The 16,479-nt window shown below is 39.7% G+C and overlaps 1 protein-coding gene across 1 annotated transcript; it reads right to left on the bottom strand.

Annotated features, from left to right (window-relative positions):
* Positions 1–5,944: 5,944 nt before the first annotated feature.
* LOC131231034 (uncharacterized) lies at positions 5,945–16,251 on the bottom strand. The gene is made up of 7 exons (XM_058227111.1): positions 16,032–16,251; positions 15,096–15,239; positions 9,554–9,621; positions 9,403–9,453; positions 8,523–8,582; positions 7,560–8,042; positions 5,945–6,439 (listed from the first exon to the last, which is right to left on the bottom strand). The coding sequence occupies exons 1-7, from the start codon at positions 16,156–16,158 to the stop codon at positions 6,386–6,388; spliced, it is 987 nt and encodes a 328-aa protein (XP_058083094.1). The 5' UTR covers positions 16,159–16,251; the 3' UTR covers positions 5,945–6,385.
* Positions 16,252–16,479: the final 228 nt, after the last annotated feature.

Raw genomic sequence — 16,479 nt, 5'->3', positions numbered from 1 at the left:
CTTTCAATATGACAGACATGTGTGAGTATCATGAGCCAAGTTTATTGAATAACTTGAGGACGAGTTCTTTCCAAGTGAGGGAGACTAATGTAGGACTTGGCATAGATACATTCCCAGCATAGCTTAACCAAAAGAAGGCCAAAAAAGCAGAAGTAGTCCGTCATATCCAAGCCTAGTCCTATGTAGGGTATGACATAACTAGGTCCTGAGTGCATACGATTCAAAGAAATTCATTCTGGACAAGGAGAAATTGTTATTTGAAGTATAAACCATAAATCAGCCATAACTTTTAATCTGAGTATCGCTATGGGATGCATGACCCATCAATCTTGCTTTAGCAAAGCATCCGAGGTCAATCGACCCAAACAGTGGGTCAAGTCTATCTATTTCGCGAAAAAACGCATGTTTCATATTCAAAACTGAAATTTTCAAAATAATTTATTATTTTTAGTAATTTTGATTTTTGTCATATCTCCTTAATTTTAAAGTTTTAGGATTTTTGTTTTTTTAGAAATTACTTTAATCATGTTAGATAGGAGTTCTCCAATAATGTTTATCCTAGACTTTCTAATTTTTGTGAATTAGGCTTTAAATGAGTTTTACTATTTTGGAAAACTTTCAAAAGTTAGAATTTTTCTATTTTTGGTAATTTTGAATTAGGGTTTTATTTTTTTCTTCATTAGTGGTGTAATCAAGAAATCATACGCATTAAATATTATTCAAATATTCACATGTTTCTTTTTATCTTGTAGATTTAAGAATAACCTTACAAATTCAAGGTTTGCCTACTTGAGGAAGACGGTGATCTTTCTCCTCACGCCCTTCCCTGCTTCACTAACTAATCGCTTTATAATTTGACTTAATCAAAACTTGCTTAATAATTAAGGGGGTCATTTGGCATATCGACAAATAAGAGTTTATTTGTTTGTTTTTTTTTTTTTAGTATTTAATTGAAATAGATTACTTGGTAATTATCTAATTTTACCTCTCGATTCTTTAGAAGCAAAGAAGTTACTCTTTCTAAGAGCTTATTTTGTTGAGGTGGTGAGCCTTTTAAGGCTTTTTTTGGACTAGTTTATCCCTAAAACTTTTTAATAAACTATCATATTGCCTTCTCTTCTCTTTAGGATCTCTCCCATCACATCAAAGGTGAACCCACATGATGAACAACCCATATTAAAAGTGGGGCCTCACATGATAGAGGTCTACATTAAAAGTGGGACCCACATGATAGATGGTGGACATTGAGCATGGGCCCACATGATGAATGACCAATATTGAAGTTGGGTCCTATAAGATAAATGGTCCACATCAAGTAGGGTTCACATAATGGATGGTCCACATCAAAGGGGGCCCCACGTGATGGACATTACACATCAAAGTGTAGCCCCATATGATGGACAATCTCCATCAAGTAGACCCCACCTAATAAACGGTCCACACCCAATGTCTTGCATGATGGACGGCCCATATCCAAAGTGGCCCAACATGATCTATCGTCCACATTAAAAGGTGAACTTCACGTGATGGACAATGGACATCAAAAGTGGGCCCCACATGATGGATGGCCCATATCAATGGTGGGTTTCACATGATAGGTGGCAGATGTCAAAGGTGGGGCCACACAATGGATGGTCCATATCAACGGTGGGTAAATAGATGATGGATACCAAAAGTGGACCCTACATGATGGACAACCTACATTGAAGTTGGGTACCACCTTTGGTTGCCCATTCCTCTTGATTGGATGATTTTAGCCACCCAATCAATAATTAGAAAAACCAACAATCTATAATGATCATAATGGAATTGTTGCAATTTTTAAAAATGATAACTACCAGCCTTAAATAAAAATTTTAAAAAAAAAATTAAAAACACTCTTATTTTGAATATTTTTTCAAATATGCTTTTTTCAGAAGAGAATATTTACTGGTACTTAAAATGTGATTTTATCAAACACGTTTATTATCAGCCAAGGGCTATAATAAAAAATTTAAAATAAAAAAAAATCCTAATTCTCTAACTCTTATTATATTAGATAAGACTTCCCAAATAGCCCTAGGTATGCTAATTTACGACTGAAACTTGAAATAATTAGTCAGGACTTGACAATGATTCTCAATATATATGCCAAGGCAAGACCTTTTGCCTTTGTTTTATTAGCCATTTGCCGTCATCTTGGCAGGAATCCACAATGTTGTAGGGCGCACATCTACACCTTCCATTAGGTCCGCACCTTCAAGTTCACCCACTATCTCAAAAAACAAACTGGTCCAACGCGTTTGTGTATACCATCTTATTAATTCACAGGAGTCACCGAAAATGGATGAATTGCCTAATTTTTTCTTCACCATTCACTTGTTTTGTATACTGTGGCCCACCTAATTTGTGAGTTGAAATTATTTTTTCGGTAAAGCATCTGCATTGGTGGGCCACATTGTTTGAAATAAAACGACAGGTAAGAAAAAAAAACCTTGATTTTTTCTTGACCCATTCACTTGTTTTGTAGAAGGCAGGCTGAGTTGTAGATTCCTTTTAAGCGGTGCATGATACAACAATGCTCTGTGCCTGTATATTTTAATTCATCATGGTTTGGATCAGCTATTTAATTGTAACAATTAGACCCGGTGATGTCCAGGCCACGTTTGAGTTTATCCATAGTGGACCAATGACTTGGACGGTCTGGATTGCCATGCATCATGTAAACTACAGGTAGGGTAGTGGACCCAGACCCTTCTTTGGGCCAAAATCTAAATAAGCTGATTCTCCAATACTTTGCGTGTGGGGCCCATCATAGTGTAAAGTGCACATCCAATCCGTCCAGAAGGTGAATTAACCTTATCCAAAACATAGGTGGGTCACGCCATAGAGAATAGTTAGCTGAAGACGCCCAGCATTAAGACCTTCCAGATTGTGCATAGAGACCGGTGTTTTTTTTATCTTCTATCGATCGAATCCATTCAAAAGACGTGACCCCCATCGATAAATGGAGATTGAAGTCGAGATTTTAAAACTCAGGCGTGGTATGGCCCACCTGAGTTTTGGATCCAACGAGAACATTAGTTATATATCCAACAAGAAAATTAAGGGGCACACATGATGGAAACGGTGAGCTGCACAAGCAAAGCGTTTCCACGTAGGCTGCAGAGGAACCAGCATATTTTGGCCTCGCTTTCTCAGCTGCAAATGCTTGGATGGAAGTAAATGGAAATAAATGGGAAGAATTATGAGTAAATTGAGGTAAATGGTACTTCAGGTATGTTTGGATTAAAGTAAATGTAGGCAAGTGAAATGAAATGAAATGAAATGAAATGGGAATCAAAAGGCATGTAAATGAAATCATTTTTACAAAAGAGGATTTGAAAGTAAAGGGGATAAAATGTCTTTTTGAGCTCACTTGTAAATAAAGCTGTTACTATACACATGTCCATGGTACAGGTGTCAGGCTAATGATACTCCAAAATAATCTAAATATTAGCTACATCACTGTAATCACACCAAAAGAATCATCCAACCGTCCAAAGGATGACCATCTAAATAGATGGTTAAAAAATAATGGCAAGTTGCTTGTCTGTGATCCTTACATTTGTGACCCACCCAAGGCTCGAAATTTTCTCATTTTTTGTTGAAGTATATATTTCAATAAGTTTATTACAATCATTCTATTAAATATTTCATATGTATACAAAATTAGGATATTACATCTAATTTGGGATATCACATATATTCCTATGAATATATTGAAAAATTCAAATGCGTTATAATCCCTCCCATTTACTCCCATCCAAACATAATATTTTGATGTGAAATGTATTTCATTTACCATCATCCAAACACAACTATATAAGCTATTTACTGTCGATTCATTTACCTCCAAATCCATTTCCCATTTACTTCCATTTACAAGCTCCCAAATGAGCCCAATCTACAACACAATGTGTGGGCCCCATGGTAGCATATCCATTACACCATATATGCCCACCATATGATCCCCCGTGGACCAAAAATCAAGCATATTCAAAATATAGGTACACCACACATGTAAAATCATACCTAAAACCTTTAAAAATCACATAATGTGGCCCACCCAAGTTTTAGAACAGCCTAATATGGCAAAAAATTAAAAAAAAAACCTGCAGTATGCACCGCAGTGAATCAGTAAGTCAACTTGGCAAATCTATTGAAGGGCAAGTCCCAATCGCAATTAAGGAGGAGCTTGGATAATAAGTTACTTTAGATAAGCTACTTATTCGGTAGCTTAGATAAGCTATTGTTGCATAGATAAACTATTGAATCATAGCTTATCTTGGTTTGTACTTATTTGGTGAATAAGTATGTTTGGCGACAAACATATTTATCAATTAAAAAGTAGAAAAGTATGTTTGGTTTCCAACATCATAAGCAATTATCTTTTGAGTTTGTTTGGTCCTTGTCACATCCACCATCCATCACATGGGGCCAACCTTTGATGTGAACCATTCATTATATGGGCCCCACCTTTGATGTGGACCATCCATCATACGGGGCCCACATTGAATGTGTGCCATTCATTATTATAGCCCGACCTTTAATGTGCATTATTCATTATGTGGGGCCCACCTTTGATGTTAGTCATCCATCAAGTGGGGCCCACCATCAAAGTTATTGTCCATAATGTGGGGCCCACCTTCAATATTCACCACCTATCGTGTGGAGCCCACCTTTAATGTGGATCATCCATCATGTGGGCCCTACCTCTGATGTGGGTCGTCCATCATGCAGGGCCCGCCTTAGATATGGGCCACAAATCACTAGGATCTACCTTTGATGTGGACCGCCCATCATGTGGGGCCCACACCTTGATGTGGATCATCCAACATGCAGGCCCGCCTTGGATATGGGCCACCATCATTAGAGCCAACCTCTAATGTAGACCATCCATCATGTGGGCCCATCTTGATATGGAACGTCCATCATTTGGGCCCACAATTATTACTTGCCCATCATGTGGAGCCCACCTTTGATGTGGACAATCCATCGTGCGAGCCCCACCTTCAATATAGGTTACACATCATCCAGGGCTCACCTTGGATGTGGGGCATTTATCATTAGGGGCTAACCTTTTTGTGGACCGTCATCCATCATGCAGGGCCACCTCAATATGGGACATCCATCATGTGAGGCCCAGCTTCAATGTCCAATGCCCATAACATGGAGCCCAACTTTGATGTGGACCATCCATCATGTACGCCCCACCTTTATAGTGGACCATCCATCATACCACCTGCTTTGGATGTTTGCTTTTTATCATTACAGGCCGACCTTTGATGTGGACCATCCATATTTGGGCCCACATTAATACGGCATCATCCATTATATGGGGCCCACCTTTTATGTGGACCATCCACCGTGTGAGCCCCACCTTCAATGTGGACAGTCCACCACGCCCGGGCCTCCTTTGATATGGACGGTGGCACAGATCCTCCTTTGACATGCACCGTGACATAGAAAAGTCTGCAAATTAAAACCCTTTAACATTTTTGTTCTCTTAGCTTTTGGCACATAAGTTACTTTTACTTAATTACTTAACATAAGTTAAAAAGTAACTTATTTAGTGGTATCCAAAGGGGCCCTAAGTTTCCAAAACCCTGTTGACCTGAGTTGACTCACCCAAATTTCGAGTGAGTCACTGAGTTTTAGAACCATGCCGTGGTACTCTGCACACGAAGCACCATACAGGCTGAAGGGCGAGTCACAATCAAGTTCTGGAAAAGAGGACGATTTTATTATCAAGGTCTGTTGAAGAGCGAGTCACAGTCACAATTAAGTTTCCAAGACCATGTTGAGCCGAGTTGACTCAGCCAAGTTTGAGGCCGGATCGCAGAATTTTAGAACTGCCGTGGTAGTACTCCGCATACAAAGTTCCATACAGACTCTTCACTCATAGTTTTGTTAAGGCAAGTCGTACAAAAGAGGCTGATTTTATTATCAAGCGATGAAACGATAACCTATGCTTCTCTACCATACGATTTCTGTCTATTATTTTACATAATCTAACCGAATGAAGTTAATACACACAGTTCTACTGTTTGAGTTTCAGAAGAAATCAATCAAACACAAAAATACAAAAATAATAATGATGATTATGATTATGATAATTATGATGATGAAAAGAAAGGAAGAAAGGCAATATACAAATCTGGTACTGTCAATGAAACCACCCCTCCAACTCGGTGCAGCAGATCCAATGGCTGGGGATGTTTTTGTGAATCCGCAAATCAGAAGTTGAAGGGGGCACAATCCATGAGTTTTCACAATATTTCTTCTTTTTTTCTACAATCCGAATTTGTTCCACTACATTCCACAAGAATAATGTCCAGGGCCGCCTCCGGGCAAACAACCAAGATCAAGCTCTGTTGGCTCCTGCTGGCTTCAATCCTTTCATTGCTGCTGCAAAAATCTGAAGTTTCAACAAATCCATTACAATGCAGTTTCGAACTCGCCAGGAGATTGAAATCAGAAAACAGTTAGCATTTTGATTTTTTTTAAAAGAGCATATGAATAGTAGTTTATGTTTGCTGTGAAGCAAATAAATGACAAATTCAACTTTTAACAATTTTGTATGTTATCAGACATGAAACACTTGTAAGGCTACAACTTGGGTTCGGGTTTTTGGGTTGACACAACCCATCAGGTCGTCGAGGTCCTCAGGTTGTGTTTGGGTAGGAAAACGCCAACCCAATTTAAATTCGGGTCAGGTTCCGGTTGAGCAAATGCAGGCCAGGTTAGGTCAGGTTGGGAATAATCACATGTATTTGGGTCGGGTTGGGTCGGGTATAGAGGACGTTGGATTGGGTTTGGGTTGGGAACCTCAGGTTTGAATATAGGTCGGGTCGGGTTATGGGTTGGATCCTCTTGAGGTTGGGCTGGGATCGGATTGGCCTTCAACCTGACCCAAACGGCCTGAGTAGCACTCCTATTTGTGCAACAAACAAGCCATTTATTAGACACCTATTTTGTATTTCATGACATATGACATAATTGTGCAACACCCAAGCCATTTATCAGACAGGCCTCATCTAGCCCGAGATTGGGGTAATTCACTCACTAGGTGGGTCACACGTGTATGAAAAATGGATGGTTACAAAAAGAACTGGTCCAGAGTCCGTATTCAATACACACTTGGCTCCCGCATGGAATGGATTTTTGTACCAGGAGACAAGTGGCCTGTCTGATGAATGGCTTAGATCTTATGCACGTGTTCCATGCCGGCCGCTCATGCCTGCAAGTGCAGGTACGAATAGCAAAACCCTGACATAAATACACTTATATTACCATTATATATGAAGAACTAATCACCTACAACCCTTTTATACAAGAATTTTTCCCTTGAAAAGAAAATTGGGAAATGAAAATTACAACCAGATGGTAGTGGTCTGTCTATGCACATATTGGGTTCCAAGATAGCTATCTAATGATATGTGTTTGTGTTGACATATGGAACTCTAACACAGACATCATATTCCAACAAACAACTGCCACTGTTGAAGAGAGAGAGAGAGAGTCTGTGTGTTACAAACCTTAGAAGAAGCCCCCAGTTGTTGATTAAAATTTCTACCATCGCCTTGATAGCGCCTGCTGCTATTTCTGTCATGATCCATGCAACTATTTTCTTCCGCATTCTGGTGGGCCCTCTCCCATCTGTGATATCCACCATTCGATTGGCCAGAAGGCCCTTTATCCTCTTCCACAGCTCCGTTGTCCTTCCATCGACTTGTTTCCGTAGAGTTGCGCGTATCTCTACTCCGGATAAAATTAGCATCATATCTTGTGGGGTTTTTGCTTGGCTCCTTCTTTGAGAATTGCGTAGCTGCAGCTCGGGCACCAGCTATGGCCGCATTGAGACTTGGTGGTTTTTCCACTTCAGATGCATTAGAGCCATTGAAGCGCAATGCAAGTGATCCTGGCTTCAAGGAAAAAGGGTCCGAAGGATCTGGAAGTGGGAACTTTACAGGTAGTGGGCCTTCAATTGGACAAAGACCTCTTACTGCTGCCTCGTAGATCTGTCAGAATTTCGACAGGAGAAGGAAAATAACAGTCAAAATAACCTTACCAATAACAGTAGCTACCTAAATAAAGAGCCTACTTGCAAGGGTAGAATTTCCTACCCTACTATCCCCACCACACATGCCAACGTGACCCATGTGTGCAACATCTGAGCCATTCATCCAGTGAGACCCACTGTGCACATGCCGTGGCTCCAAAATCAGGCCAAACTGGTCATCAGGTGGGCCATGGGCATATCTTATGTGGATTGCTAGTCAGTCTGTTTTATCTGCATGTGTGCCCACTTGATGACCATACCAGCCTGATGTTTTGGCCATGAACAGCCTGGATTTTGCACAAGTGGGGCAGTGGCAGATGTAGGGAGAGTAGGATTCTGAATCCTACTCTCAAGTTAAGGCTTCACATTTCTTGCATGGTCAGTTTGCTTAAAATACTATGTGGGTTTGCTGAATATCAGCTGGAGCTTGTGTCAGTACCTTTTTTTCCAAGTTATAGACACCCTGATAGCCTCGCATTTCAAATGGGACAAGTAATTTCTGCACCAATTGAAGAAACAATGGATTTCATCAAAATCACAAAATAGTAGAGATAGTCCAAATGTTCCCAACTTCTTCTGTGAGGAAATCCAACCATGTTAATATAACAGCAAGCAGTAACAATATCGCCCTACGGATGTTCATGCATGAGATGGAGCATACTTTCATGGCTGAACTTTTTATATAATGGCTCTTACCTCGCTAATTTAGGGAAATATTTTGATTAAAATAAATTAATAATTAATCCATGAAAAAAACAAGTACCATATTAAGAGAACAAATCACCTACAGGCAACGGTACCACGTCTTCTTGAACCATCTTTCCTGCCAACATACCACTTATGTAGGACATTAGTACCATGAAAATGGTAGACGGCACCATGAAGATCGCCCCTCTTGAAAATCAGGCTGATCTGCTGACAAGGTGCGCAACACCTGTATGACGACTTGATGAGTCGCACTGCCAGCTGTCCATTGATTCCGACAGTGTGGCCCACCTGATGAACAGACCAGTCTCATTCATGTGCAAGGTGAACCTCATGGTGAAGCAGATGGTATTGATGTCCTAAACAAGTAGCGTGCTGGGGTGAAATATGGTATGCTTATGGTATAAGTACAAAGAAATAAAAAATAAAAAATAAAAATTCAATAAAACAACACCCTTTACCACTTGATGTGTGACAAAAGAAAGACAAGAAAAGTAAAAAAAAAAAAAAAAACAACAACATGGGGTTGTAAGAGATATAAAAAGCACATGCAGATAGAATCCATCTCGATTTTACATCGCTGATTTCAGAAACTTGTAGTAATTATAACATACCTGCGGTTGTTCGCAGAGCCAGCAGAAGTCTGTTTGCCCTTCTAGTCTCACCTGTAAACAATAATTTAAATGATTAAAACAACATGATGAATTACAGGTTGCAGATATGAAACTATATGAAGGAAAAGAAAAGCAAAACACTGGTATTCACCCCTTCAGGTACATCCTCCCAGCACACCAACTCTTCACGTTTAACACACCCAACTACCTCTACACAACCTGTAACAAGGAACACAATTTTACAGCTAGTTATATCGGACTAGTTCAAAAAAAAAAAAAAAAAAGCCAATGTATCACAATAAGATCCTCATAAAAGCTTATCATGCAACAGTATAATAACTGGAAAAAAAAAAAATTTGTACGAAGTACTCAATCCTTAAAGCGTCTAATGAGTTGCCAAAGATTTGAGTTACAGTTTATTATTTCTAACTTTGGGATATCACTGAAGTCTCAAAAAACTAGAATTGAAAAGAATCTGCACATTAGCATAATCTGTGTCACTTCACCAAATGATATTATGTACATTGAAATCACACGATCAAATCAATATTTAAAATTATCAATTTATGGAAGGAATAAGACCACAATGAAAACACATTTTCAAGCACAACAATAAACAGTTAATTTGCATTAGCAAATAAGCTAAGCAATTAACCAAAACTTCATAGCCAAAAAATTATAATATAAAAATTGAGTTACAACATAACTAAAGATAAACTATTACGCCACACAAGTTCTTAAGTCGCTTTGCAGGCACTTGTACCTCAATAATTAGCAATATAGTCGAAGGCATTTCAGGCACACGCCCAAGCATTTTGGGCCACCGCGCCTCATCTAGACCCCAGGTGAGGCATTATGCCCGACTGTGGACCTAGGCACAACTACCACCTGGTGCCTGGGTACACCCAGGTGCCACCTACGTAATGTTGTGAGGTACCTTACACATAAGGATGCCTCAATAAGGAATGCTCTTTTTGGGATTTTGCACCTTTAAGGGTGGAAAGGCATCTTATTTTGACCCACTTGTTTTCCAAAAAAGACACCCTAAAAAAGGATCCATATTTCAATAGTGCTCATGGAAACAATATTTGCCTAATCATTACCTTTTCTTTTATTTTCCCTCGGAATACATGTATCCAAACATGGCCTTAATGTTTTAAGCACAACGTTAGACTTGTTAAAAGCGATTTCAGTTTCCAATTGTGCCATTGAATAGATAAAAGACGAATTGGTGATTTTAGGGGAAATGGAATATTTGGATATATTGAAACTTCAACTTTTTACGGTTTGTAAACTTTAGGGACTCTAGCAAAACTATGATTTTGTGTTGGGGCATTTGGGGGAGTTGGGGATTTTGGAATTTTAGGGTCGGGCTTTTGGGAAATTCGAATTTTAGGTTTGCAACTGAGAGAGTTCATGGAAAACTGAGGATATGAGTTTTTTAGCTAAGAATAATTGTAGATTGTATGAAATTAGGGCTTCTATATTTGGGAAACTGGAGGAATTTGCAATTCTAGGTTTTGTGGATTCATTGGAGTGTTGAGTAGATGCAAGTTTTGAAATTGGGGTCTAACTATCACTATTAAAATACGTAATATCACTACAATTGGTTTTATTTCAATTTTAAAATTAGTTTTGAAGTTAAGAATAATAAATCGAAAAATAGCATATCTTCAATATAAAATAAACGTAAAAATGCACCTAATATCTCCAGGCATGAGCCTAGTTGATGCAGGACAACTAACCACTTGCTCTAAAAGCTCGAACTGATAGAGCGTGGCGAATCAATCCCTTTATCTCATAGCTCAGGCCCCACTTCACATGGGTCAGGTCCTCGGTGTCAGGTCCTCGGCCAAACCCCCCTTGTGGGCCCTACATGACATGGGTCTCGCCTCACACGGACCGTCCATCCTGAGTGTGCTCCCACATCCCACAGGCCACCCCACTCGAGCCCGGTGTGAAAACGCCCCTACATTAATCACTCCCGGTGAAGAATCTCAAACACGAGACCTCCCGCTCTAATACCACTTTGACATAAGACAACCAACCACTTGCTCTAAAAGGTCGAACTGATAAAGCATGGTGAATCAATCCTTTTATCCCATAGCCCAAGCCCCACTTCACATGGGTCAAGTCCTTGGTTGAACCCCCCCTCATGGGTCCCGCATCACATGGGTCTCGCCTCTCATGAATCACCCGCCTCACACGGGCCACCCACACCGAGTGTGCCCCCTGCATCCCATAGGCCACCCCACTCAAGCCCGGTGTAACAATACCCTTGCATTACTAGTGAACCTAGGGGTTTCTAGCATTTTCAAGGCAATTGCGCCTAGTGTGTGCTAGCACCTTTAACTCCATTGATAATTAGGCAAAGTGATGGTTCGCCAACTTGAGCACTAACACAAATTATCCTCACTAAAAAAACCCATGACCATTTCAAAGTGAAACACAATTCACCTCTTTGATCATTTTTGGTCTCGTAGCTCCTTTCAATGTCCTACAAACCAGTCCTATTCCACCAATTAATATTTTTTTATGAAAGGCAAAATCTTATTGAAAAGATATGGAAAAAAAAATTTGCAATAGTGATAAGACCAAGATCAATGCACCCAAAAAAAAAAAAAAAACTGCAAACACAAAGAAACAGATTCCGTGCAATGCAGATGACACCGTTGCACTCCCCATCTATCCGCAATCAAAATCTCCTCCAAAAGAACACCCTCAATTTATCTGCCTCTGAGTTTGTTAACTGGTGCATGTGGGAGAAAGATGCACAAATAGTCAATATAAGTACGAAGCTTCCTCAATGATGTCTGCAATATTCCAAGGAAAATGGCGCTCTTTAATCCATCCAGTTGTATTTAGCAACTAATTTTAGACCTTGAAGAAGGGTTGTTGCTTCGGCAAAATTGGAATCTAGGACAACCAAAGAACCCAACTACAACACAGTATCACCCCAGATATTTCTAACTAAGCCACCAATCCCGACAGGACCTAAGCTCCCTATGGAGTTCCCATCGACATTGAGTTTGAAAAAGCCAACAGGGGGGGCCACGCCACTTTTTCTATGATTTTCGCCTACTCCTTGCCACACATCTCAACCTACTTCAACTGTGGTTGGTGGATAGGATAACCTCTTAGCAGCTTGTCTTGCTTACATCATTCTGCAAGTAGCCTAAAAATTTTCTTTGAAGTAGCGCCACTAAACAGCCTTTTCCTTTAAAGATCCTGTTACTTCTTTCCAGCCATAAGCACCACAGGGATGTTTTGATGAGTGAAATCCACAAAAGCCACCCAATAGGACCCCAACCTTCGGACCACCACCTAGCAAAAAAAAAAAAAAAAAAACGAACCCAGATTTGTCCGGAAAGGAAAAGCAAAGAATGTGGTTGAAACAGTGTTAGACTCTCTTCCACTACAATGCACGTCAAACACCCATTGGGCAAGGCTATGCCCCTGCCCTAAACATGATCACCAATGTTAGAACCTTGTTTGAATAGGTCGTCCAAAAAAGCACAATGATCTTTAGAGAAGCCCCACCTGACTAGACAACAGCTCCCCAATCTGAAGCTGACCTGAAAATTGCCTAAAAGGCCATGTAGAAGGAGCGGACTGAGAATCTACAATCGGCTTCAAGCTCCCATATCCAGGGGTCAACTCCAGACCTACCAAATGTAGACCTCTTCCAAGATGCTCAACATCTGAGATAACAATTTCCTCATTTTGAGATTATGTCTGAAGGACAAACCCCTGGGCAGTTTGCCAGCAACCCGTTGAAAGAAACTAGCAATAAAAGCGCCTCTTTTAAGAGAAATACCGAATGGCAGTTCAAAGAGAATTCAAAATGGCAAATTGGGACAAACGTGTTCCTCCCAAAACCGCACTTTATCCCTACCTCGACCTCGAATCTGGTGTGCTTAGAGAATTCACAGTAGGCTGGTGAAATAGCTCTTCAACTAGCAGACCCCTTCCTGCTATAAACTTGCTTAACATCCCAACCATTCTCCAATGCACCATATTTGCAACAGGACCTCATCATTGTCAATCATCCACCACCTTTTAACAAGCAACGCTAAATTAACATGCCGAATGAATCTTATGCCTAATCCACCAAGATTGGTGGATTGCACACATCCTTTCATGCCACCAGATGATATCCATGGTTGTTCCCCTTATCTTTCCAAAGAAATCTCTTCTTAGCGACTACTTTAGATGAGCATATGATGGAGAGAGAAGATATATTGGATATTCACTATGACTGCTTTGATTCACCAAGTGATATTTCCCTTTCTTCTTTCTTTCTTTTTTTCTTCTTCCATTCCTTGTCATAAGAAATCGTGCTGAAGTCTTTCCAACCTACCTATGACATTGACGGTGTATTTAAACAATGACACATCATATACCAACATGTTGGAAGGCACTTTAATTGATGTCATTTGCCATCGTACAATAGATGCTTATCCAAATAATTTCCTGTCTATGTGTTCAATTACCAGGTCCCATAGCCTTTTAGGAGGTTTTCGCATAGAGATGGGAAATCCCAAATAAGATGAAGCAAAGGCGCCTACATGGCAACCTAAGACCGCTCTAAGCTCCTCCATGTTCCTATCCTCAAAATTGATGGAACTTTGTCAGGCTTATTTTAGTCTATGTAACTTGCTCAATAAGCAAGGTTTCTATTAATAATAACTTTTAGTCTATGTTTAGTAATTTAAGTTGATAGGGGTGCCCCATTATATACTGAATATAACTACTCATGTATCAGAGATACAAATGGTCTTTTCTCCAGAAATTCATAAGTATGTGATTTTCCATGTTCCCCTTTAAAATGTCACCATTTGTAATTGTCGACTGTAGCATGTTCTCCTGCAAACCATGCTTGATAAACCACCAAAACAATTTTCACAGTCATGTTAGGTAAACAATCATTAATAACCGTAAAGCCATAAATGGCAGACTGAGAAATTGATGCAGGAAATGATTAAAGAAACAGATGCAAAAAAACATCTCATTATATAATATTTGTTATAGTAGTTACGCAAATGCATGAAACAAACACCAGAAAATGGAAGCAAATAACGTAGGTACCATATTTCCCAACAAAGAAGTAAATGCCTTTGCAAGATGGCAATAACTTTCGTGATGGAACCACAAAGGCAGATCACGCAATAACCATCAACTATTGTAGAAATACTAGAAAGAAATCAGTTACTGACGTATCCTGCTACTATTGGTGAAGGAAAACCCTCTAAATTCAGGAAAAGGAATGCCGATTATCATGTTTTAAATATGTAGATGTTAAATTCTACTTCTACATTTCACAATCCCATGAACTTTTCTAGAGTAATTAAAGTTTTTTCCTAATAACGATAAGGGGAAGTCTTACCCATCGACAGTATTAAGCTTTGGAAATAAGCTTCAAATCATAAAGAAATGGGATAACACTATACAAACACCAACTTCATTTGTTATTTTAATCATAGTAAGCAGATGCCATTGCATAAAGCTTGAATGATATATAATTATGATCGCAAAAGCGAACAAAATGTGAACAGAAGGGAAGGGAATGACTGCCAAACACGTGAATCACAATAGATCATTGCCATTGTAGTACTTTTCATTAAATCAATTTCAATGCAAAACAGATATGAAGATTTAAAGCTCAAAACACTAAAAGATCTCGTTTTAAATACCTAAAAGTCGTGAAACTGGGTAATGTTCTGGAAACTTCAGATCTGTAACCCCATTTACAGCATAGATTTCTCTGTAGAAGTCCTCCATTGCCTTAATTGTATCTTGATCAGGAACTTTCCCAGCAGCATGAATCCAAAGACGACCTTCAAAAGACAAATCCATACTCAAGAATGCACATGCATCATATAGATAAATATCTCAAGGCAATGCTATAACGTGAAAAAGTTGGACAATTTCACAGTATCTAATATAAGAAGATAGAGGGAGGTGGCACATGCATCATATAATAATAATAATAAAGTCATTTTTATGTGATTTGCAGATTTTGGTAGGATTTACTGCCCCATGAATAGATTACTACCTAAAAGCCAAACAGAATAGCATGTAAACAGTTTACATCAGAAACACTTTTTGGGGGTAAATTGTTTCCAACTTAAAACTTTAAAGCATCCACACAACCCCAAATCAACACCTGAGATTGGCTCGATATGGACTAGGGATAGAAGCCCATCCATAGCCCAAGAGAATTGCCTGATGAAAAAGGGAACTGATCAGCTACAGCCAACTGCATGGTTTGCAGGCTGTCTAGGAGATCCGAACCACGCAAACGATGGACCCCACATGAAGATCACCCAACACAAAAATCAGGCCCATCTATTAATCAGGAAAGCCACACTCCCAGGTGTGGCCCATAGCCTGGTTTTCTCGATGAGCGATCTTCATGACCAGGCCCACCGTTTGCATGGTACAGGCGTCCTGTACAAGTGGGAGAGATACGATTGCATGACAAGTTACCATGAAGCTACATGTACATAATCAGTTCAAACTACCTTCAAATTTCAATGGTGAAAGGTTAATTATAGCTGAGAAATTGAGAAATATAAGTATTCAAAAACGAAAAAAAAAAAATCAGAATTCTAGGGTCGAAAACAAACCTCTGATTGGGGCGGGCCATGATCTACCCTCGATGCGCTTTATGCCGTACACGAGAAGCGATGCCCATGGCTGATGCATGGTCAGGCATGGGTTTGTCAGATTCCCTCCTCTCATTCTCCCACTCATCTCTCTCTCTCTCTCTCTCTCTCTCAAAAGTCTTTTTGGTATTCGACGATTTCAGGGATTAGACGACCGAGTTTAAATAGGGTATCTTGAGAAGTGTATCATATGTATGTATTGGATATGGATTACCTGCCAAAGCATTTCGCGGAAAGTTCCTCTGCGGAAACCTAGGTGGGGCCCACCGTCACGTTTTTTGAGAAATCTAACCTAGGTGGGGCCACCGAGAGGTTTTTGAGAAATCTACCCCGTCCATCCGTTTTGAGAGCTCATTTTAGTACTAAAAACTAAAAATTAGCAATATCCAAACTCAAGTGGGCCGAAAAC

Source organism: Magnolia sinica, chromosome 17 (assembly GCF_029962835.1).
Source record: "Magnolia sinica isolate HGM2019 chromosome 17, MsV1, whole genome shotgun sequence".
In the NCBI taxonomy this organism is placed as follows: Eukaryota; Viridiplantae; Streptophyta; class Magnoliopsida; order Magnoliales; family Magnoliaceae; genus Magnolia; species Magnolia sinica.
This window is presented reverse-complemented; position numbering and strand designations above follow the sequence as displayed.